The sequence below is a fragment of the Schistocerca nitens genome, chromosome 4 (genome assembly GCF_023898315.1).
Source record: "Schistocerca nitens isolate TAMUIC-IGC-003100 chromosome 4, iqSchNite1.1, whole genome shotgun sequence".
NCBI classification, from domain to species: domain Eukaryota; kingdom Metazoa; phylum Arthropoda; class Insecta; order Orthoptera; family Acrididae; genus Schistocerca; species Schistocerca nitens.
The window spans coordinates 565,386,897-565,412,506 of record NC_064617.1 but is presented as its reverse complement, the minus strand read 5'-3'; the positions used below and the strand labels follow the sequence as shown (position 1 = coordinate 565,412,506).

Below are 25,610 nucleotides of genomic sequence, written 5' to 3'. Positions count from 1 at the left end.
CACATATCTGTGAACTTATTTCATATGCTTGTGCCTTCATTAACAGCCTGCAATGGGGCAGTATGTCAAATGCTTTCGAACTCTAGAAGTATGGAATCTGCCTGTTGCCCCTCATCCATAGTTCACAGTATATCATGTGAGAAAAGGGCAAGCTGAGTTTCCCATGAGTGATGCTGTCTGAAACCATATTGATTCGTACTTATCAGTGTCAAGAAAATTTATTGTATTCTAACTCAGAATATGTTCAAGGATCCTGCAGCAAACCAAAGTTAGGAATATTGCTCTGTAATTTTGCGGATCTATTCTTTCACCCTTCTTATACACTGAAGTCACTTGCAATTCCCCCCTCATCAATAGCTTGGGACTTTGTGTTGAGTTAGAGATTCACGATAAATGCAAGCTAGGTAAAGGACCAGTGCCATAGAGAACCCAGTAAAACTAAATTGGGATTCTATCCGGACCTGGTGGTTTATTTGCTTTCAAATCTTTCAGTTGTTTCTGTATGCCAGGGATGCTTATTATTACATCGCCCATATTGGAGTTTGTCCGATGATCAAATGATGGTATGGTTGTACAATTCTTCTGTGTGAGCTTTATAACTTAGAGTTTTGTTTTGCTATCCTCAACTGCCTCACCAGACTGGTCAACAAGGAAATGAATGGAAGTATTAGACCTGCTTAGGCTGCTGCTGCTGCAGTGCTGTTGACTGAAGCGATATCTCTAATGAGTGCAGTGCCAGTTGCTACAATTGTGAGATGGAAATATGCCAGACATGGTCTACACCTGAATAGGAGTGGAGAAGCCATCACACGTACCAAGATTCCTGAAGTTACTGATGTCAGGGTGACACCCTTTTTAGTTTAGAATTACGATTCAGGCATCCATTTTGAAAAAAGTGAAAATAATGAAACATGCCACAAAATACGTAATAATGCACAGAAAAGCTTAGCTTATTTCATCAAATTTCCCTTCTAATTGTGTGTTATAGATCCCCACTGGGAAATTTTGAACTATTTATGAGGAACCTGGATTCCTTACTGTGACTTCAATATAGATTTTCTAAGAGATTCTGACAGAACAAATTATCTGGAAACCTTACTTGGATCCTCCAATTTGACCTCAGTAATTAATTCTCTAACAAGAGTGGATAAAGACAGTAGGATACTAATTGATAATATTTTCTTTGATGAAGCTCAAAACAAGAAGATAACTGTTTATGCAGTAACAAATACTCTCTCTGATCATGATGCACAGTTAGTTAGGATAAATAACATAGCACCCTACAGTGTAGATACCCCTCAGTGGAAATCGGTTAGAATAATTAATGACTCCAGGACAAACATTTTTAAGAATAGTAACAATGTTATGAAAAGGGAAGTTGCTACTCACCATATAGCAGAGATGCTGAGTCACAGATAGACACAACAAATAAAGCTTTCGGCCATTAAGGCCTTTGTCAACAATACACACACACACACACACACACATACACACACACACACACACACACACACACACACGCACACGCAGCTCGCTCATACAACTGCAGTCTCAGGCAACTGAAACCACACTACGAGCAGCAGCACTAGTGCATGATGGTAGTAGCGACTGGGTGGGGGTGAGGAGGAGGCTGGGGCAAGGAGGGGGAGGGATAGTATGGTGGGGGTGGTGGACAGAGAAGTGCTACAGGTTAGACGGTGGGCAGGGGAGAGGTGGGGGGGGGGGGGGAGTAGCGGAAAAGGAGAGAAGTAAAAAGACTGGGTGTGATGGTGGAATGATAGCTGTGTAGTGCTAGAATGGGGACAGGGAAGGGGCTGGATGGGTGAGGACAGTGACTAACAGAGGTTGAAGCCAGGAGGGTTACGGGAACATAAGATCTATTGCAGGGAAAGTTCCCACCTGCGCAATTCAGAAAAGCTGATGTTGGTGGGAAGGATCCATGTGGCAAAGGCTGTGAAGCAGTCATTGAAATGAAGGATGTCATGTTTGGCACTGTGTTTAGCAACAGGGTGGTCCATTTGTTTCCTGCCCACAGTTTGTCGGTGGCCATTCATGCAGGCAGACAGCTTGTTGGTAGTCATGCTCACATAGAACGCAGCAGAGTGGTTGCAGCTTAGCTTGTGGACTACATGAGTGGTTTCACAGATAGCCCTGCCTTTGATGGGATAGGTGATCGGACTGGAGTAGGTGGTGGTGGGAGGATCTATAGGACAGGTTTTGGATCTAGGTCTGTTACAGGGGTAGGAGCCATGAGGTAAGGGGTTGGGAGCAGGGTGTGTGTAAGGATGGACGAGTATATTGTGTAGATTCGGTGGATGGCGTAATACCACTATGGGAAGGGTGGGAAGGATAGTGGGCAGGATATTTCTCATTTCAGGGCATGACAAGAGGTAGTCGAAACCCTGGCGAAGAATATAATTCATTTGCTCCAGTTCTGGGTGACACTGAGTTATGGGGAAATGCACCTCTGTGGCCAGATGGTGGGACTTTGGGAGATGGTGAGAGACTGGAAAGATACGGCATGGGAGATTTCTTTTTGTACAAGGTTGGGAGGATAATTGTGGTCAGTGAAGGCTTCAGTGAGACCATCGGTATATTTGAGAGGGACTGCTTGTCACTGCAGATGCACCGACCACAGGTGGCTAGGCTGTACAGAAGGGACTTCTTGGTATGGAACAGGTGACAGCTGTCGAAATGGAGGTATTGCTGGTGGTTAGTAAGTTTGATATGGACAGAGGTACTGATGTAGCCATCTTTGAGGTGGAGGTCAACATCTAGGAAGGTGGTTTCTTGGGTTGAGTAGGACCAGGTGAAGCAAGTGGGGGAGAAGTTGTTGAGGTTCTGGAGGAATGTGGATAGTGTGTCCTCACTCTCAATCCAGATCACAAAGTTGTCATTAGTGAATCTGAACCAGGTTAGGGGTTTATGATTCTGGGTTTTTAGGAAGAATTCCTCTAGATGCCCCATGAATAGGTTGGTATAGCATGGAGCCATCGAGGTGCCCATAGCCGTACTCCAGATTTGTTTTTAGCTCATACCTTCAAATGAGAAGTAATTGTGAGTGAGGATATAGTTGGTTATGGTGACTAGGAAGCAGGTTGTTGGTTTGGAATCCGTTGGGTGTTGGGAAAGGTAGTATACAATAGCAGTAAGGCCATGAGCGTTAGGAATGTCAGTGTATAGGGTGGTAGAATCAATAGTGATGAACAGGGCACCGTGTGGTAAGGGGACAGGAACTGTGGAGAATCAGTGGAGGAAGTGGGTGGTATCATTTATATAGGAGGATAGGTTCCGGGTAACAGGTTGAAGGTGTTGGTCTACGAGAGCAGAGATTCTCTCAGTTGGGGCACAGTAACTGGCCACAATGGGGCATCCTGGCTGGTTAGGTTTATGGACTTTAGGAAGCATGTAGAAGGTAGGAGTGCGGGGAGTGGTAGGGGTGAGTAGAGAGATGGACTCCTGGGAGAAGTTCTGGGATGGGCCTAAGGATTGGAGTAGTGACTGGAGATCCAGCTAGATTTCTGGAATGGGATCACTGGCAAGGTTTGTGACTGGAAGTATGTGACAGCTGGTGGAGCCCTTCTGCCAGATAATCCTTGTGGTTCAAAACAACAGTGGTGGAACCTTTGTCCACAGCATGCCTTATCTTTCCACCACCACCTACTCCAGTCCAATTACTAACATCACCTATCCTATCAAAGGCAGGGCAACCTGTGAAACCAGTCATGTGATCTACAAGCTAAGCTGCAACCAATCTGCTGCATTCTATGTGGGCATGACAGCCAACAAGCTGTCTGTCCAAATGAATGACTTCATTGCCCAACCACCTCCCAAAGTCCCATCCTTCGGCCACAGAGGAGCATTCCCCCCGTAACTCAGAACCACCCAGGACTGGAGCAACTGAGTTACGTTCTCTGCCAGGGTTTCAACTACCTCTAATTGTGCCCTGAAATGAGAAATGTCCTGCCCACTATCCTTCCCACTCCTCCCACAGTGGTATTCCGCCGTCCACCAAACCTACACAACATATACTTGTCCATCCTTACATAACCCCTGTTCCCAACCCCTTACCTTGTGGCTCCTACCCCTATAATAGATCTAGATGCAAAACCTGTCCCATAAGTCCTACCACCACCACCTTCTCCAGTCCTATCACTAACATCACCTATCCTATCAAAGGCAGGGCTACCTGTAAAACCAGTCATGTGATCTACAAGCTAAGCTGCAACCAATCCACTGCATTCTATGTGGGCATGACAGCCAACAAGCTATCTGTCCACATGAATGACTTCATTGCCCAAAAATATGCTGTAAGAATAATACAGTGAAACCCCGCTTTTACACTTTTCAAGGGACTTAAAAATGGTGTAAAATGCGGGAAAATGTAAAAGGTGGGGAAATAATGTTTTAAGCTGTAAAAGTTACGTATAGGATACCCCCCCCCCTGGCACTTTATGTATGGTGTATGTACATAACAGGCATCAAAAGACTTGTCAATGACATTTTTATTATCTAATAATGGTTTATTATCTAATAAAAACCGCTGCTGTAACTGGAACTGATAACTGTCTGGGAAGTGGAAACGTTTACTTAATTTCAAACGTCATAATCGATGTTTTTGAAAAGCCTGCAGCTGTCATTCATTATTTAAATACTGAAACACTGCACTTGTTACGTATTTTGTTATGCTTAACGGCCGGCCAGAGTGGCCGAGCGGTTCTAGGCGCTACAGTCTGGAACCGCGCGACCGCTACGGTCGCAGGTTCGAATCCTGCCTCGGGCATGGATGTGTGTTATGTCCTTAGGTTAGTTAGGTTTAAGTAGTTCTAAGTTATAGGGGACTTATGATCTCAGCAGTTAAGTCCCGTAGTGCTCAGAGCCATGCTTAACGACGCGTTTCGAGAATTTTTAATTTCAAACGTCATAATCGATGTTTTTGGAAAGCCTGCAGCTGTCATTCATTATTTAAATTGTGAAATACTGCACTAGTTACGTATTTTTCATGCTTAGCATGACGCGCTTCGATAATTTTTTTCTCGTTGTCAAGTGCAAATATGTAAATAAGAATTGTGTATGGTGTTTGAATATGTGTTATTCGGCGTCTCTTGCACTGTACTCGTCTTTTAGAGGTTATCAGGTACTGTGCCTCATCAGTTTTGTGGGAAAACACACACACATGTAAACTATCACTCACATTGATTGTTTGTGTAAGATAACAAAAAATACATACGTAAATGCTGCACTTGACAACGAGAATAAATTCTCAAAATACGTTTAGCTCAGCATGAATACAATACGTAACCGGCACTCTGTTTACACTTAAAACATTTGAGCAACACAACGTGAATGACGGTGTCAACTAGCGCTCCACGTGGCCATACGCCGTAACACAATAAATATCGTTCGACAAAGCTTTCACGATGATCACAACAATCACGAAACTACATTTGCGCAGTAGAGACAGTTTGAAAATGGTTGTTGTGATTGGTCATAATATCTTCACTCGAACGAAACTAGTTACTCCCATGAGCCACTAGGCCACGTAGAGCTAGGCAGCGGCGGGAAATATGCACGAATTGTTACAACTTTTACTCGTTTACCCGTTCAAATCCGGTGAATAGAGTGCCCTGATGCCAAGAAACTTAACCACTTAATATCTGTAAACACTACTGGACGGCTAACATTATGCAAGCATCATATTTTCTCCACAGACATTTTTTCGTAATGCGTAAATCGCGGGAAAATTATAATTATGTTGACGCAAAATCAGGTGCACATTAACCTTGTGCGCACAGGAAATTTGATGGGACCGATAAAAAATGTCGTAAACGGCGGGAAAACGTTAATTCCGGGAAAGTAAAAGCGGTGTTATACTGTATGTGGTGTTCACCCATGATCATCTTGTAGACATCTGTTTCAGGAGTCAGGCATTCTGACCGCTGTGTCACAGTATATTTATTCCCTCAAGAAGTTGTTGTAAATAATCCTCTACCGGTCAAAAGGAACAATGAGGTACACAATTGCAATACCAGAAGTCCAGAAGTAAAAATGACATTCATTACCCCATATTAAGGTTGTCTTCAGGAAAAAAAAAAGTGTACAATGCTGCAACAAAAATTTTTGATCACTTATCCAGTGATATAAATGCCTGGAAGACAACATAGTAAAATTTGATAACAAACTGATAAAGTTTCACCTTAACAACGACTTCAGTTCTGTAGAAGAATTTCTGTTACTGTAATGTGTAAAAGGTGGTGTGTAGGAATTACTAATATCTGTATATCGTTTTTCTTTTTGAAAAGAGAGAGAGAGAGAGAGAGAAGCTCTTAGAAATATTCAGAATGTAACCATATGTAGAAATTAATTTGCAATGTGAATGTAAAATGACTCTTTCCACAGCCTTATGATCTATTGTGCAAAATAATCCATGGAACATGTAACTGACTAACTTTGTGTAGGTTACTTTTTGGGGAGTTCAGCAATCATTGAGATTACCTTAGCAGCAGTGTGAACAAAGATGATGATTATGCCACAAACTGGTGTGACACAAGAAACAGATGTTTGACAGATTTAATCAAGGTAGAACTCTAGGTGACAGTGGACTATGAAAGCATTCACCATTCAGAAATGTTTAAATTTGCAAGGAAGGATACTCAATTATTAAAAAGTGGCAAAGGTTAAGAGAAATATATTTATAATCAGTCTGAATCTAATTGATTTGCCCTTGAAGATGGTAAATATAGTTTTTAAATATTACAATATTGTTATAAACAAATAATTAGTTGTCATCCAGTTTGTGCTCTCCTCCTGTTACTAATTTGCCGAGATGCCTCTCCATCATGCGTATCATATGTTCTGTTGGCATCCAATAATATACAAGACTGTTTTAGATGTGCAGACTGACTGTAATATGAATGCTGATACTGCCAAGATTATTAATTTTCTATATGGTCCTGTGCTTTGTTGTTGCTACTTTGATTTCATTTTTTATTTTTGATGTTCATGTTTGTCAAGCATAGCTTACTATTGCTGTTGTTCATATTGAGTCTTCATTACGATCTTTGACTAATGGTTTGGAACTCTTGTCCAGTTAATAGTCTATGCTAGCTAAATATTATTATACACACTCATATCACCAACAAATTTAAAGTAGTGTTTATAGCTCTTAAAAAATGAGTTTTAGAACCCATACTCAGGGGTGGTGGTCTAAGGAAGGTTGGAAACCACTGCCCTAGTAGATATTCCAAAACCAATGTTATTTACTATACATTTTATGTTTTGTGGCACTTTGTTGAAAAGTTTAATTCCTGTACAGCATGTACCTTACTGACACAAATTTATGTTACTTTCTATACCATGCAAGTTTCTTTTTAATATTGTATTGTTGCACTATTTTACCATTTTTTCTCGTATCACAATCATCCCCCATTACATTACGTTATTGATATACATTATTATGTCATGATATAAATGTAAGGTAATCGTAGCAGTTTCAGTATTTTAAACAATGGAATACATAACTATCTATCTGTGTCCACCTGTAAGAATTATAATGGCTCTGTTTTGGGTTCTGACAACCTCATGAACTGCTGCAAAGTTTCCCGGATTAAGGACCAATATTTGAGATATGCAAAAAAATTATCGTAGCAAGCAGTAAACTGGGATTGCTTACATTTATGACTTGTATTTATAAACTGAAGAGCCAAAGAAACTGGTACACCTGCCTAATATTGTGTAGGACCCACGCGAGCATGCAGTAGTGCCGCAACATGATGTGGCATGTATGAAGCACTGCTGGAGGGAACTGACACCTTGAATCATGCAGGACTGTCAATAAATCTGTTATAGTACTAGAGGGTGGAGATGTCTTCTGAACAGCATGTTGCAAGGCATCCAGGATTCACTCAATAATGTTCATGTCTGGCAAGTTTGGTGACCAGTGGAAGTGTTTAAACTCAGAAGAGTGTTCCTGGAGCCACTCTGTAGCAATTCTGGATGCATGGGGTGTCAAATTGTCCTGCTGGAATTACCCAAGTCCGTTGGAATGCACAATGGACAGGAATGGATACATGTGATCAGACAGGATGCTTACGTATGTATCATCTGTCAGAGTTATATCTAGACGTATCAGGGGTCCCTTATCACTCCAGCTGCACATGCCCTGCACCATTACAGAGCCTCCACCAGCTTGAACAGTCCCCTGTTGACATGCAGGGTACATGGATTCATGAGGTTGTCTCCATACCCTTACATATCCATCCACCCCATACAATTTGAAATGAGATTCAACATGCAACATGTTTCCAGTCATCAGCAGTCCAATGTCAGTGTTGACGGGACCAAGCAAGGCATAAAGCTTTGTGTCATGCAGTCATCAAGGTTAAACGAGTGAGCTTTTGGCTCCAAAAGCCCATATCGATAATATTTCACTGAATGGTTTGCATGCTGACACTTGTTGATGGCCCAGTATTGAATTCTGCATCAGTTTGTGGAAGGGTTGCATTTCTATCACATTGAAAGATTCTCTTCAGTTGTAATTGGTCCCATTCTTGCAGGATCTTTATCTGGCCGAAGCAATGTCGGAGATTTGATGTTTTACCGGATTCCTGATATTCACAGTACACTTGTGAAATGGTCATATGGGAAAATCCCCACTTCATCGCTACCTCGGAGATGCTGTGTCCCATCGCTTATGCACTGGCTATAGCACCAAGTTCAAACGCACTTAAATCTTGATAACCTGCCATTGTAGCAACAATAACCAATCTAACAACACCAGACACTTGTCTTATATAGGCACTGCCAAGTGCAGCACTTCATTCTGCCTGTTTAAATATCTCTGTATTTGAATACACACGCCTGTACCAGTTTCTTTGATGCTTTAGTGTATAAGGAACAATATATTATAAAAGGCAACATCTTGGTCCAATGCTGCTGTATTAAAACTGATAACCAGTTGTGGCTCTACTGCCAGCATCACATCAAAAAATTATGGCAACATCTAGGCACATAGTCAGTACATGTTTGTTCCATTTCAAATCTCTCTGCAACAAAATGCAAGAAACTTTGTTGCAACTGGATTTTCAGTGCATTAATTGCTTATAGTGACATATGTACAATGCAGAAATAAGTCCTGGCAGCTTTGTAAATGTACTGATAATGTCTGCTGCTGTTTACAAATTTATATTCTGTATGTTGGGTGGGTGGCAGAACACTACTTCTGGTGATGTGGATAGAACTTTTTGTTGGAAAAGTGTGTAAAATAAGGGAAAGGAAAAGCAACCACTCGCCTATAGCAGAATGATACATTGTACATAAAAAGACATAACAGAAAAAAGTATTCACACTAGCTTTTGAGCTCTTGCTCTTTCTGTAGTAAAAGTCCACAGATTAACCCACATGACCACACATACACCCGATTGCACACTCCCGCAATGAGAATGATTATTGATTATCTGTACTTGAGAGCAATTGCTTGGGCAGATGGAGATGGGGAGGAGGTAGGTAAGGACTGATGACTCACCAGGTGTACAGCAAGACAAAGGTGGAGGGTAGAGCATTTGAGAGAGATAAAGAGGGGAAGGGAGGGGAGGAAAGGAGGGGAAAGTGGAGCTGAAGAGGGAGGCAGAGAGAGAGAGAGAGAGAGAGAGGAGAAGAGAAGAGAGGGGGGGGGGGCTGGCAAAGGGGCGAGAGAGCGAGAGTGTTTGCATGGTTTGGAAGAAAGGTAGGAAGAGTGGTGAGGGAAGGCACTACACAGTCTAAATGGGGAAGAAGTGGTGTGAACAGAAGAGGAAAGAGAACAGGTAACGTGAGGCAGTGGGAAACAGATTAGCAGAGATTTAGGCCAGCAGGACTGTGAGAGTGCAGGATATACTGGAGACACAATTCCCAACTACACCGTTCAGAGAAATGTGCACTGGATGATGGCACAGGAGATATGTTTATGGATGAGCTGGATAGGATATTGTCTGTCAGTAAAGGCTCAATGCCTACTGGCAGCTAATGTCTTTAATTTCTTTGTGTCTTGATTCATAGTGGCTGCAGGACAAAATGGTGTCTGCTCTTTTAGACAAGTGCAAAAGAATAGACATCACATACATAATTATGGCAATGATGGCCAATGATCCCTTCTGTGCAGAAGCACTCCAAGCTCAAACTCTTACGGGAACTGGCAAGATGCTGTGAGTGTTGAGGCTAATGAGCAGGGACACTACATCAGTAGTGAGTAGGTGTAAGCTGAGAATTTGAGTCTGAAAGGAGGCATGACAGAGCAGTCTGTGCAGTAGTGATAACTGTTGTGTCCGGATGGCGTAGTGCTCAACGGATCTGCCTAGTAAGCAGAAGACCCAGCTTTGAATCCTGTATGTTGTGCACAATAGCTACACTATGAGCCCAACTTTAACTTCTGTGATACATATATGCAGCAAATCGCATGTCATTATGACTTCAAAATAGCAATACAGCCTCTTCTTCCGCATTGAAAATAACCTGCAAACATGGCTACATGGAGATTATCATCTGCTTGCATTATACTATTGTTGGTCGAATGGTAATGCACAGTGTTTATATTATCAAAATGTAGGACTACTATTGCCTAAAATTGTGTAGAATTTTTTTCATCTGGCTATAATCAAATCTAGTACTTACTTTAATTTGCCTAATTGACAAACAGTTTTGTCCACTTTTGGAGAGTTAAGAAACAGCTAGAAAAAGGATCCCCTCAGATCAATAAATATTTTCAGATAAAAATTGATGATCACTACAATGCTTCTGGATTTGAAAGTGATTTGGGAAGGCATTGATCTGGACCATTGTTATACACCCAAATATCTTGCAGTTACCTTAGACAGATCACTCACTTACCAGCAGCACTGCTTTGATGCTAAACATAAGATGTCAGCGTGAAACATTGTCATCTGGAAACTAGTTGGTAGTAATTGGAGTACCCAACCATAAGTGATCTGTACTTTTGCTATGACACTCTGTTTCTCAACTGGTGAATAAGCCTGCCCAGTGTGATATTAATCTGTTCACATGAAAGAAATAACACAGATCTTAACGAAATTGCAAGGCTAATTACTGTTTATAAATTGTACTGCGTGGCAGGTGTTGCTGCTCCTGACACACACCAGAAAGTAGCTGCAAATGCCGAAAGGAAGAAAGTTAAAGAAATTGAGTTACATCCACTGCAGGGAAATAAGGCACAGACTGAAATTTAAGAAGTGCTTTTTTTTTTACAGTCAACATCTTTACTAAATACATCAGCCAAGAAAACCAGACAAAAAGTATGGGCAGCCAAAATAAATCATCCTCAATTGTGGGTAAAGCCAAGAGAACACTTACCTGCCAGAGACAACTTTGACTGGACCACATGTGTAGATCACTGACCAGGCTATGAATGGGCATCACAAAACTAAGAACAACCTAATGAAATGGGGAGACTTGCAAGGGCCAACACTTTGTGCATGTGGAGAAGTACATAAATGAAACATCTGTCTCGTTGCTTATGTTACTGTAATTCTTGGAAAGAAGAGGAATTGTTCGGTTCACAAGAAAATGCGGTAGCAGTTGCTCATTTCTGGACAAAGATTGTTTGAGTTCAGTTTTGTATTTGCATGTAAGTATAAATTCCTTCTATTTTCATACCTGAAACTGTAAAATTATAGAATCCTTTGTGTATACCTCTGACTAAAATTAATGAATACGTACAAGCTTTTGGAAATAATTTATGTGTAAAGAAGGATGGTCAGTGAATAGCAGAAGCACTGAGTCATCAACAGGCACAAAGAAAAGGGAAAAAAACACTTGTTAATATTCAGAATAAATCTTTTATTGAGTTAGAGTATAAACACACACACACACACACACACACACACACACACACACACACACACACCTCTGCCCTTACATTATACTGGCTGGACATACATTATTGGGAATGCATTTTGCATTTCACACAGGTGGGTTAGGGTGGGGTGGGAGCTGTGCTGGGCGGAGAGGGTAGAGGAGGAGATGGCAGGAGGCAGGAAGAGGTATTGATGATGTGCGGCTAATGGCTCTCAGAGGGAGGCAGCAGGTTTGTTGGCTAAGGATGTGTGAGAAAGGGGTGACAGGTGCACAGACTATGTATGTAGTACACTGGTATTTGAGTCAGTAGTGTGCAGAATATGATGAAGGTGATGTGGAGGCATGGATTGGGAGGAGATGACAAGTCAGAAGAAGGCGAAACTGTTTGGTAGAGGGTATGGGTACAATTTGTTAACAGAGGTTAAGGCTAGGAGGGTTAGGGAGGGAAGCATGTGTTGCAAGGATAACTCCCATCTGCATAGTTTAGAAAAGCTGGTGGTGAAGGGAAGGATCAAGATAGCCTGGATTGTGAAGCAGTCATTGAACTCAAGCCATGGCAATGACAACCAAGCAGCTGTCTGCTAGAATGAATGGCCACTGTCAAACTGCTGTCAAGAATGTAATTGACCACTATTTGGCAGTGGGCATTGATTCCAGTGGATAGCTGGTTGATTGTCATCGCAAAGGCTTTGGCTATCTAACATTGTGCCCAGAAATGAGGGACATCTTATCCAAAATCATTACCTTCCTTCCTAAAGTTATTTCCATCATCCACCCAACCTATGCAACATCCTGGTCCATCCCTATACATATTCCAGCCCCAACACAGATCATATCCCTCTGGAAGGCCCAGGTGCAAGACTTGCCCGATCCACTCATGCAGCACTTCCTGCTCAAGTCCTGTCATGGATTTACTGTATCCCATCAGAAGCAGGACCATTGGTGAAAACAGTCATGTCTTACACCAACTTTGCTGCAGTCTCTGCGCAGCTTTTTATGTCAGTATGACAACCAACCAACTTTCCACCAGAATGAATAACCATTGCTAAACTGTGACCGAGAAGAGAGTTGACCACCTAGTGGCACAAAATGCAGCTGAAATGCTCAAATTCAATGTCTGCTTCACAGCTCTGGCCATCTGGATCCTTCCTTCCATCACCAGCTTTTCTCAACTATGCAGATGGGGCTTATCTTTGCAAAATGTAACCCGGTAGCTGAGTGGTCAGCGCGACAGACTGTCAATCCAAAGGGCCCGGGTTCGATTCCCGGCTGGGTCGGAGATTTTCTCCGCTCAGGGACTGGGTGTTGTGTTGTCCTAATCATCATTATTTCATCCCCATCGACGCGCAAGTCGCCGAAGTGGCGTCAAATCGAAAGACTTGCACCAGGCGAACGGTCTACCTGACGGGAGGCCCTCGTCACACGACATTTCATTTCATTTTCCATCACCAGCTTTTCTCAACTATGCAGATGGGGCTTATCTTTGCAAAATGTAATTCACTCCCATAACCCTTCTGGTTCTAATCTCCATTAATAACCCAATGTCCCCATACCTTCTGCTAAACACTTTCTGTCTTGTAACCCCCTTCCAGCCACATCTCCACATTACAATCATGTGCCGCACCCCACAGGCTCCATTATCCGTGTATCACATGCCTAGCCTATGCACCTGCCACCCCTCCATTATCTGCCCACCCAGCACAACCTTCAATCCACCTTAGTCAACCTGAAAGCTGGTAAGTTTGCCTGTTGACAACCCAACAGCTGTGCTATTCAGTGAGCGGTCTCATTTCTCCTAAATTATTTGTTTCTGCCAGATATTTTCCTATTATATGTATATGCTTTAAGAGACAGACACAGAATTTGTTCTTATAGATTTCTGAATAAATTATTTCTTTAGCTAGAGGTCACACACACACACACACACACACACACACACACACACACAAACACACACAAACTGTGCCTCTATAGGTGCGCAGAGTTCTCTTTCTGTTCCAACATTATGTCCAGTGCGGCTGCAGAATCATATTTATTTTCTTTCCAGCTCTTTTTAAGGTAGATCAGTAGCTGACATTTACAAATTAGACCCAACTACTTTGTAAGTCCTGTTTGGAACCAGCAGGCAGAAATATTTGGAATGAATACTTGCATTATTGATATTAATATTAACAGTATAAGGAAAAGATTATTTGTTTACTTGGTGCATGATCTACAGAGTTCACAAGAGCATCAAAAAATCATTTGGTGGTAAAATACACCACATTATGAATTATAGATGAAGTAGTGAGCACAGAAAACCAGTATCAAATGTGTACCTTTTGTAGAAACACTGTCCTAGCTGCTTGGTGAACTGGAATACACCACTCTGTCTTTAGGCTTTACCCCCCCCCCCCCCAATTTTTATTTTTTTATTATTACAGTAATGATTAGTGTTGGTATAGTGATGTCTCCAACTTTGGTAGTCCTATCACCCTCACTTGCGTATAATATTACGGTATGTTGATAGTTATTACTTGCGAACTGTCTAATCACAACTGAATGAAATTGTGTTTTAATTAATAATAGTAATAATTATCAACATACTATACCCCATGAACCATGGACCTTGCCGTTGGTGGGGAGGCTTGCGTGCCTCAGCGATACAGATAGCCGTACCATAGGTACAACCACAACGGAGGGGTATCTGTTGAGAGGCCAGACAAACGTGTGTTTCCTGAAGAGGGGCAGCAGCCTTTTCAGTAGTTGCAAGGGCAACAGTCTGGATGATTGACTGATCTGGCCTTGTAACAATAACCAAAACGGCCTTGCTGTGCTGGTACTGCGAACGGCTGAAAGCAAGGGGAAACTACGGCCGTAATTTTTCCCGAGGGCATGCAGCTTTACTGTATGATTAAATGATGATGGCGTCCTCTTGGGTAAAATATTCCGGAGGTAAAATAGTCCCCCATTCGGATCTCCGGGCGGGGACTACTCGAGAGGACGTCGTTATCAGGAGAAAGAAAACTGGCGTTCTACGGATCGGAGCGTGTAATGTCAGGTCCCTTAATCGGGCAGGTAGGTTAGAAAATTTGAAAAGGGAAATGGATAGGTTAAAGTTAGATATAGTGGGAATTAGTGAAGTTTGGTGGCAGGAGGAACAAGACTTCTGGTCAGGTGACTACAGGGTTATAAACACAAAGTCAAATAGGGGTAATGCAGGAGTAGGTTTAATAATGAATAGGAAAATAGGAACGCGGGTAAGCTACTACAAACAGCTTAGTGAACGCATTATTGTGGCCAAGATAGATACGAAGCCCACACCTACTACAGTAGTACAAGTTTATATGCCAACTAGCTCTGCAGATGACGAAGAAATTGAAGAAATGTATGATGAAATAAAAGAAATTATTCAGATAGTGAAGGGAGACGAAAATTTAATAGTCATGGGTGACTGGAATACGAGTGTAGGAAAAGGGAGAGAAGGAAACGTAGTAGGTGAATATAGATTGGGGCTAAGAAATGAAAGAGGAAGCTGCCTGGTAGAATTTTGCACAGAGCACAACTTAATCATAGCTAACACTTGGTTCAAGAATCATGATAGAAAGTTGTATACATGGAAGAACCCTGGAGATACTAAAAGGTATCAGATAGATTATATAATGGTAAGACAGAGATTTAGGAACCAGGTTTTAAATTGTAAGACATTTCCAGGGGCGGATGTGGACTCTGACCACAATCTATTGGTTATGACCTGTAGATTAAAACTGAAGAAACTGCAAAAAGGTGGGAATTTAAGGAGATGGGACCTGGATAAACTGAAAGAACGAGAGGTTGTAGAGAGTTTCAGGGAGAGCATAAGGGAACAATTGACAGGAATGGGGGAAAGAAATACAGTAGAAGAAGAATGGGTAGCTTTGAGGGATGAAGTAGTGAAGGCAGCAGAGGATCAAGTAGGTAAAAAGACGAGGGCTAGTAGAAATCCTTGGGTAACAGAAGAAATATTGAATTTAATTGATGAAAGGAGAAAATATAAAAATGCAGTAAATGAAGCAGGCAAAAAGGAATACAAACGTCTCAAAAATGAGATCGACAGAAAGTGCAAAATGGCTAAGCAGGGATGGCTAGAGGACAAATGTAAGGATGTAGAAGCTTATCTCACTAGGGGTAAGATAGATACTGCCTATAGGAAAATTAAAGAGACCTTTGGAGAAAGGAGAACCACTTGCATGAATATCAAGAGCTTTGATGGGAACCCAGTTCTAAGCAAAGAAAGGAAAGCAGAAAGGTGGAAGGACTATATAGAGGGTCTATACAAGGGCGATGTACTTGACGACAGTATTATGAAAATGGAAGAGGATGTAGATGAAGATGAAATGGGAGATACGATACTGCGTGAAGAGTTTGACAGAGCACTGAAAGACCTGAGTCGAAACGAGGCTCCCGGAGTAGACAACATTCCATTGGAACTACTGACGGCCTTGGGAGAGCCAGTCCTGACAAAACTCTACCATCTGCTGAGCAAGATGTATGAAACAGGCGAAATACCCTCAGACTTCAAGAAGAATATAATAATTCCAATACCAAAGAAAGCAGGTGTTGACAGATGTGAGAATTACCGAACAATCAGTTTAATAAGCCACAGCTGCAAAATACTAACACGAATTCTTTACAGACAAATGGAAAAACTGGTAGAAGCCAACCTCGGGGAAGATCAGTTTGGATTCCGTAGAAATACTGGAACACGTGAGGCAATACTGACCTTACGACTTATCTTAGAAGAAAGATTAAGGAAAGGCAAACCTATGTTTCTAGCATTTGTAGACTTAGAGAAAGCTTTTGACAATGTTGACTGGAATACTCTCTTTCAAATTCTAAAGGTGGCAGGGGTAAAATATAGGGAGCGAAAAGCTATTTACAATTTGTACAGAAACCAGATGGCAGTTATAAGAGTCGAGGGACATGAAAGGGAAGCAGTGGTTGGGAAGGGAGTGAGACAGGGTTGTAGCCTCTCCCCGATGTTATTCAATCTGTATATTGAGCAAGCAGTAAAAGAAACAAAAGAAAAATTCGGAGTAGGTATTAAAATCCATGGAGAAGAAATAAAAACTTTGAGGTTCGCCAATGACATTGTAATTCTGTCAGAGACAGCAAAGGACTTGGAAGAGCAGTTGAACGGAATGGATGGTGTCTTGAAGGGAGGATATAAGATGAACATCAACAAAAGCAAAACGAGGATAACGGAATGTAGTCGAATTAAGTCGGGTGATGTTGAGGGTATTAGATTAGGAAATGAGATACTTAAAGTAGTAAAGGAGTTTTGCTATTTGGGGAGTAAATTAACCGATGATGGTCGAAGTAGAGAGGATATAAAATGTAGACTGGCAATGGCAAGGAAAGTGTTTCTGAAGAAGAGAAATTTGTTAACATCGAGTATAGATTTAAGTGTCAGGAAGTCATTTCTGAAAGTATTTGTATGGAGTGTAGCCATGTATGGAAGTGAAACATGGATGGTAAATAGTTTGGACAAGAAGAGAATAGAAGCTTTTGAAATGTGGTGCTACAGAAGAATGCTGAAGATTAGATGGGTAGATCACATAACTAATGAGGAGGTCCTGAATAGGATTGGGGAGAAGAGGAGTTTGTGGCACAACTTGACCAGAAGAAGGGATCGGTTGGTAGGACATGTTCTGAGGCATCAAGGGATCACCAATTTAGTATTGGAGGACAGCGTGGAGGGTAAAAATCGTAGAGGGAGACCAAGAGATGAATACACTAAGCAGATTCAGAAGGATGTAGGTTGCAGTAGGTACTGGGAGATGAAGAAGCTTGCACAGGATAGAGTAGCATGGAGAGCTGCATCAAACCAGTCTCAGGACTGAAGACCACAACAACAACAATAGTATAGTGATGGTTTATTGTTTGTACAATGTACAGGTAAAGCTTCTACAGTTAGTATGTCTTTTGTTAATGTATACCTTGACTTATTCCACAGCCCCTGATGTTTTCCCTTGCTTATGGACATACAGAACATGATGAATGAATGAATGAGAAGTATTAAAGATTTATAGTCACTGAATCATTGTATACATTCATAGACCAAGTGAATTTATCTTTGTTAATCAGGATTTGGTCCATGGCTATCTTACTTGTTGTCATTATTGTAAGATTTACCATGATACATTACATGACTTTATTTTATATTACTGCAATCTCAATTTTTCTGCTCTAAAAGGCACTATTTGCTATGTTTTTGATTTTAGATCATCCTTAGTGAGTATAGCTATTCACACAAAGTACCACCAAGTCTACAGTAGTAGTCTGCCAAAAAGAAATTTTATAAGGAGACTGATTTTGTTATGTTATCATCAATACCAGAATTTTCAGACTTCCCTCAGAAAGACACATTCTTAATACGGCTTCTAATTCATGACTTATTAATACATTTAATTCTTCTGTTTTATTAGGTAGACACATTCACAGGAATGTTTGCAGTACCATTATTGAAAAATAACTTGCTGAAGTCAAGCATGTGCACCATAAATAGGCAGTTACAGTGCTAAGACTGGGACAGGATTTATGAATAAGTTCTTAGTCTTGCTTCATTAGCTGGAGTAGGACAGCATTGCTATGGCAGAGAAATGAAGATTGAACGGGCTGCCGAGGCATGTTTCAAAAAGGAAAGATGAGAATAGTCTTATCATGAACAGAAAACAATAGAGAAATAGGGGAGGGGGGATGTACTGGCATTCATGTGGGTGGTAGTGGCATTTCTTTAAAATTAGATCTGTAACAATAAATCAGAAAAATGAGGCAAGGTGAGAGGTATGAAAGAAATGGAGGCAGATTGAGATTTCTCATTTTGAGATGACAGGAGGAGTGATCTATTTTACTTGCTAAAAATGTGCGATTTTGGCTTTAGAATGTTTTTATCAAATGTAGGGTAGAGTTTACTGGAAAAGTAAAACAGAGGCTACAAAACTGAATGAAGGGAACAACAGTGAGTCAAACTGACCACACAGAAGGAAGAAATATGGTCAGGCTGTAAATATAAGTTAGGAAAGGAGTGAAGTTTGAAGGAAGTCTGAAAATTCTAATATTGGTTAAATGGAATTCTACATTTGGAAGCTTGATATGTGATCTGAAGTTTTCTCAGTGTATTTCCAATTTGAACAGTTCTCGGGTATCCGACCGGGTAGTGTCATAATTTCTCCTCAATATTTCGGCAGACGTACACGCTGCCATCTTCAGGTGGTTCCTGAAGATGGCAGCGTGTATGTCTGCCGAAATATTGAGGAGAAATTACGACGGTACCCGGTCGGATACCTGAGAACTGTTCAATTTGGAAACTTATTACTCAGTTAGTTAGATTCTTTGGGTGATTTTTACATTAAAATACCAAATGGTGCAATTACACACTCCTTAAATTCATAATTTAAGATCTGCAGGAAAGTATAGATTAGGAAACAGTGTTCTCAAATGTGCTATTAAAATTGTGAGTTCTTTTGTGTGTCACTTTTTCAACATTATCTTAATAACTGAATTATTTTGCCTGTATCTTTGTGGAAATGATATTGTAGTTGTAAATGATTCTTCAGGTGCAGCCGGATTTCTTGTGTCCAGTAATCGCATTATAACGAAGTTGCTGCTAGATGATCAGCGCGTGAACACTATTATCTTCTTTGTGATGTCAGTGGCAATAATAGCATTGTGCTTTGGACTGCATCAGGTGGTTAAGAGGACAGATTTTGTACAGTTTTATATAACTCTTTGTAGAGAATCACGTAAGATTGTGCTAGAGCCAACAGAGGATGTTGGTTTGGTAAGTATGACAATGTTTTCATGTTTATGGTTTACTTCTTGACAAATATATCACTCGTAATAATGTAATTGTTACTACTCAAGCTTTCCTGCCTGATGTGTTCAATGTATGTACCTCCAGTCTGTCACCAGATTGCATTTTGTAAATCTCACATTTCCTCAAGGCAACTGCTCAAAATTATCAGGAGGGTGCTGCTGGCATGTAGCATTTGATGGTGTTCACACTGCACCCTTCGCAGACCCGAGAGCAAGATGCTGGTAACAATTATTGTTTTCCGGTGTTTAAAAATAAGATTTGAAATGAGATCAAATCTTAAAACTTCCTGGCAGATTAAAACTGTGTGCCAGACTGAGACTTGAACTCGGGTCCTTTGCCTTTTGTGGGCAAGTGTTCTACTGACTGAGCTACCCAAGCACAACTCGTGACCCATCCTCACAGCTTCAATTCTGCCTGTACCTTATCTCCTACCTTCCAAACTTCACAGAAGCTCTTCTGTGAACCTTGATAATCTTGTCAGTCCATAAAAATGATACACAAAATTGAGTAATTCATAAATGTAATGTAGACATTACATCATTTCTGTAGATTCACAAAGATTTTTAAATGTTATCAGGACAGGACATTCAGGTCACCTGTATTGCATGACATAGACTGAGATTACCCACCACCATTTCAAATTCTGCTGCAGTCATTCCTCTCCGACTTGTGCTATTTCTGGACATCTTCCCACTTCATTTTACTTCTCTTATGACTACATTTTCTAATTATTGTTTCCTCAGCTTCCAAATCATATTTTTTCCGTTGTTTGCAGAAGTACCAGTCTATCACTGTGGTGTTATTTATTCTCTTTCTACACTGAAGTGCCAAAGAAACTGGTAAGGGCACACATCTTCAAATACAGATACACTATGTGATCAAAAGTATCCAGACACCCCCAGAAACATACGTTTTTCATATTAGGTGCATTGTACTGCCATCTACTACATATCAGTGACCTCAGTAGTCGTTAGACATCGTGAGAGAGTAGAATGGGACACTCCAAGGAACTCACGGGCTTCAAATGTGGTCACATGATTGGGTGTCACTTGTGTCAAATGTCTGTACATGAGATTTCCACACTCTTAAACATCCCTAGGTCCACTGCTTCCAATGTGATAGTGAAGTGTAAATGTGGAGGGACACGTACAGCACAAAAGCATTCAGGCTGACCTCATCTGTTGACTCACAGAGACCGCCAACAGTTGAAGAGGGTCATAACATGTAATAGGCAGACATCTATCCAGACCATCACATAGGAATTCCAAACTGCATCAGGATCCACTGCAAGTACTGTGACAGATAGGCAGGAGGTGAGAAAACTTTGATTTCATGGTCGAGTGGCTGCTCATAAGCCACACATCACATTGGTAAATGCCAAACGACGCCTCACTTGGTGTAAGGAGCATAAACATTGGATGATTGAACAGCTGAAAAACATTGTGTGGAGTGACGAATCATGGTACAAAATGTGGCGATCTGATGGCAGTGAACGTCATCTGCCAGCATGTGCAGTGCCAACAGCAAAATTCGGAGGTGTTGGTGTTATGATGTGGTCGTGTTTCTCATGGAGGGGGCTTGCACCCCTTGTTGTTTTGTGTGGCACTATCACAGCACAGGCCTACATTGATGTTTTAAGCACCTTCTTGCTTCTCACTGTTATGCAATTTGGAGATGGCAATTGCTTCTTTCAACATGATCGAGCTCCTGTTCATAATGCACGGTCTGTGGCAGAGTGGTTACCTGACAATAACTCCCCTGTAATAGACTGGCCTGGAGTCCTGCCATGAATCCTACAGAACACCTTTGGGATGTTTTGGAATGCTGGCTTTGTGCCAGTCCTCACTGACTGACATCGATACCTCTCCTCAGTGCAGCAATCCATGAAGAATGGGCTGTCATTCCCCAAGAAACCTTCCAGCACCTGATTGAATGCATGCCTGCAAGAGTGGAAGCTGTCATCAAGGCTAAGGGTGGGCCAATACCATACTGAATTCCAGCATTACCGATGGAGGGTGCCACAAACTTGTAAGTCATATTCAGCCAGGTGTCCAGATACTTTTGATCACATACTGTTTGTAACAGGCAGAGTATGGTGCTGCAGTTGGCAACACCTACATAAGACAACAAGGGTCTGGCGCAGTTGTTACATTGGTTACTGCTGCAAAGTTTGAATGTGGTGTTATAATTGACGTGCAAGTGATGGGACACAGCATATCTGAGGTAGTGATGAAGTGGGGATTTTCCCGTATGACCATTTCATGAGTGCACCGTGAATATGACGAATCTGGGAAGACATCAAATCTCCAATATCGCTGCAGCCGGAAAAAGATCCTGCGAGAATGGGACCAATGACGACTGAAGAGAATTGTTCAGCATGACAGAACTCAACTCCTTCTGCAGGTTGCTGCAGATTTCAATACTGGGCCATCAACAAGTGTCAGCATGCGAATCATTCAGTAAAACATCATTGATATGGGCTTTTGGAGCCAAAGGCCCACTCGTTTACCCTTGGTGAGTGCATGAGACAAAGCTTTATGCCTCGCCTGGGCCCGTCAACACCAACATTGGACTGTTGGTGACTGGAAACATGTTATCTGGTCAGATGAGTCTTGTTTCAAGTTGTATTGAGTGTATGGATGTGAACGGGTATGGAGACAACCTCATGAATCCATGGGGGCTATTCAAGCTGGTGGGGGCTATCTAATGGTGTGGGGCATGTGCAGTTAGTATGATATGGGACCCTGATAAGTCTAGATACGACTCTGCAGGTGACATGTATGCAAGCATCCTGTCTGATCACCTGTGTAGTGGAAACTTCTGCCACCAAATGTAACAGCAACACCAAATATATTGGGAAGAGGTAAAAGGCACAGTATTAAGAGTTGCCCAAGCTTTCCAAGTGATTTATTGTTTCCAACTACAGTGCCCCCGTTCCTCTCGATCTGCATCACTGGGTCCCGAAATGCTGAGGACAACACTTTGCTGTCTGCGAAACAGCTTCGCGCGGAATGGCTGTCCCAGCGACTCGTGCATGCACTGCTGTCAGTCAGCCTTGTAAGGCAGCAGAGTTACATCGTCGTCAGGATGCCGGCAGTTGACTCAGCAGTCTGCGACCCTGCCGACTCAGTGCCTCTCGGTGTGAGCTGCAGGCGGCCAACTGCGTGCTTCTCGCTGGCGTGGCTAAGATCGCGCGGCAACAACAAGTGCCCGCGATCTGGAGTCCGAATCTGCGGCCCTCACCTTGGGATGCCCCAGCATGTATCGGAAGCCAGGACAACTGTCCATGGTAGCGAGCTGTGGAATGGCCCACCCCTGGTTGGCTACAGACCCCGCGTCGGCCTCAGAGGGTCGAAACAGCGATCTGCCATGTACTGGAAGGCTATTTATATGCGGCTGTGTGCCTCTGTTTTGCCATATGCGCCACTACGTGTCACATACACATAACACGCTAGGTTGGTCAGTGGGCCCCTTCTGCCTGTGATTTGCAACATGCAAAACCACTACATATACTCTTTCAGCAATTTGATGGCCCTGTGGCCTCTATTCTACTTCGCAACTGTTGGTATGCGTAACTCACTGCAATCCGGCCGGCACCTAACTGACTTGTGCTCAAAATGTTGCACAAAACTAACTTTCCCTATCCTAAATGGTAGTGCCGCTACATTATTCCCCTCTTCAGAAAGACCCAGTCCCCAGGATGACCCTTAACTAGCTCTTACCTTGTTTGGGTTGGCACCTATGACATATTTCCGTACTACTAGAAAACTTAAATGTGGTCTAGTGCCCCTTAAAACCATGACATGAAACAAAACGTAAAAATTCCTTACTGGCGACCACTGCTCGATCAACCCCTTATCTACTCATCTCACGCCCTTGGTATCCAATCCACTGGGACTTGGACTACCCTTGGTTCCCTCTTGGAATTAGCTCTCCGCCTGATCAGAAAGAAAACAACACATAACAAAGTTAAGGCTGCGATGACACTTGGCACAGCGGTGCTCAAAATGAATGTTGTTTGCCGTTGCTTTTCCCTATACTGAGCGACATGTTGCACAAGCTGTTCGGCTGATATGCGCCCCTCTTGATCTAAAATGAACTGGTTTTACGGATCTCAACAGACCTGGCTCCAGAATTTGATTTAACAAGGTCAGATTCTGCCTTGGCAAAAACTCTAAAGTGGCTTCCGGCCAGTACAGCTGTGGCTGTGTAACATTCCATTGCATGACTCCTGAAATTGATGCTGGCAGGTGGAAGATTGGTCCTATTATGTTACACTTAGTTCCATTGATAAAAATTCCCGCTCCCCTCGAGCTCTATATCTTTTGCTTCTGCAAATACTCTACTACTTTCTGGATCGCAAAGCATACAGTACATCATTCTGTAATCTATCTTCTTGGTTTTCTCTGTGCTTAGCACCTCTCTTCACTCTCTCTTTCTTCCTCTTTCCTTCCCCTTTCCTTCCTGTGACACACCTGGAATCACATCTGGGTAACTCTTAAATGGTCGTAACCGCGCAAGGTGTCTTATCGTTGTTCTAGTTGGCAGCTGAAGCTTAATATAAAAGGGAGATGTGGTTTCAACAACTTGGTATGGCCCTTGATACCTCGTGAGGAACTTCTTCGTTTTCCGTTTTTGCATATACAGGGTGTATACGACCCGGCAGATCCGGGAAAAACCCGCGAATTTTTTCATCCGGGAAAAACCCAGGAATTTTTTAGAATTCTGGGAATTTTCCGTTGTTTTAGTTTTCAGTTAAATTTTTCTAATTTTGACTGGTAAGAATCAATACTCTAACAAAGGATATTACTGTATCCTGCTACTGCAGAATAATAGTGCAACAATAAAATGTGAACGAGAAAAAAAAGGAAAATAAAACATAAATTGCAAAGGAAATGTGCTATATACAACAACAAAACACAGTGTTCGGCTTCAGGAAGACTATGCAATACTTCATAACAACAAATTGCCTTCGATGAGCATGACTTCACAACTGTTTACATTAGATACGTTTTAGCAGTTCTGAGAGAGATCATGCGCATGCGCAGTTGAGTGGCTTATGAGTGGTACCTTCTCACGTTTCTGGCTACATAAATGTGGCTGTTGGCTGTATAAGCAGTCGCAGCAAGCAGCTAGATGTAACCAGGAAAAATTTTAAGGCCGCGCCCAAGCTGCCAGATTCACATATGCGCAGTATTAACAATGAAGTTATTTTTGTCGGTTTGCTACAGAAATTTTGGTTTTATCAATCTTCTATGCTGTGGAAGTCCATGTGTTTGAAATAAAGTGTTTAGTTCCACACTATTGGCTAATTTCAAGTGTATGTTTTCATCTTCTAGCAAGTATGGCATTATGCCATAAGAAAGAATCAAAAATGAGTTAATACAGTACTGGCACTCCAAGAAAATTTATGTCCCAAAACCCACACCAAAAAGCTTAATATCAGGTCGGGGCCTACTTCATTGGGAATCTGGACATACGAATGCGCTCTTTAAGTATGCACTTTAAATGTGCCATTTTAGTATGGTTCACGAAATTCCGATGCTCTTGGAGTATCCTCTGATGTCGTTTTTCTTTTATGACATAATGTAAGATCTTTTAATGTTTTACACGTATGAACATACGGGATTTCTGTGTCATAGCAGCAGACAAAGCATGGTGGCACCTGTTATCTGGCGCTATCTGACGACTAATGAAACGAACCTATTTCTAACAGGTCACGGAAAAATATTGCAAATGGTGGTTTGAAAAGCGTTAGCTTCAAAGTAAATTTCCTTTTACGCAAATTGAACTATCTGCGAGAATGTACGAATTTTGTTAATCACAGAGCATTTGATGACGAGCCATTTAGAAGTATTTCAAGCCCAGAAGATCAGACATTCATGTCGTTATTATGAGCAAATTGATGTAGTGCTACAGGAAGCTC

At 41.8% G+C, this 25,610-nt stretch overlaps 1 protein-coding gene across 1 annotated transcript in view; it reads left to right on the top strand.

Moving 5' to 3' along the window:
- LOC126253343 (equilibrative nucleoside transporter 4) overlaps nucleotides 1-25,610 on the top strand; it is a 211,055-nt gene that overhangs the window by 24,401 nt on the left and 161,044 nt on the right. Inside the window, exon 6 of the mRNA XM_049954610.1 lies at nucleotides 19,425-19,648. Within this exon, the coding sequence (XP_049810567.1) occupies nucleotides 19,425-19,648 (224 nt within the window). The remainder of the gene's footprint in view (nucleotides 1-19,424; nucleotides 19,649-25,610) is intronic.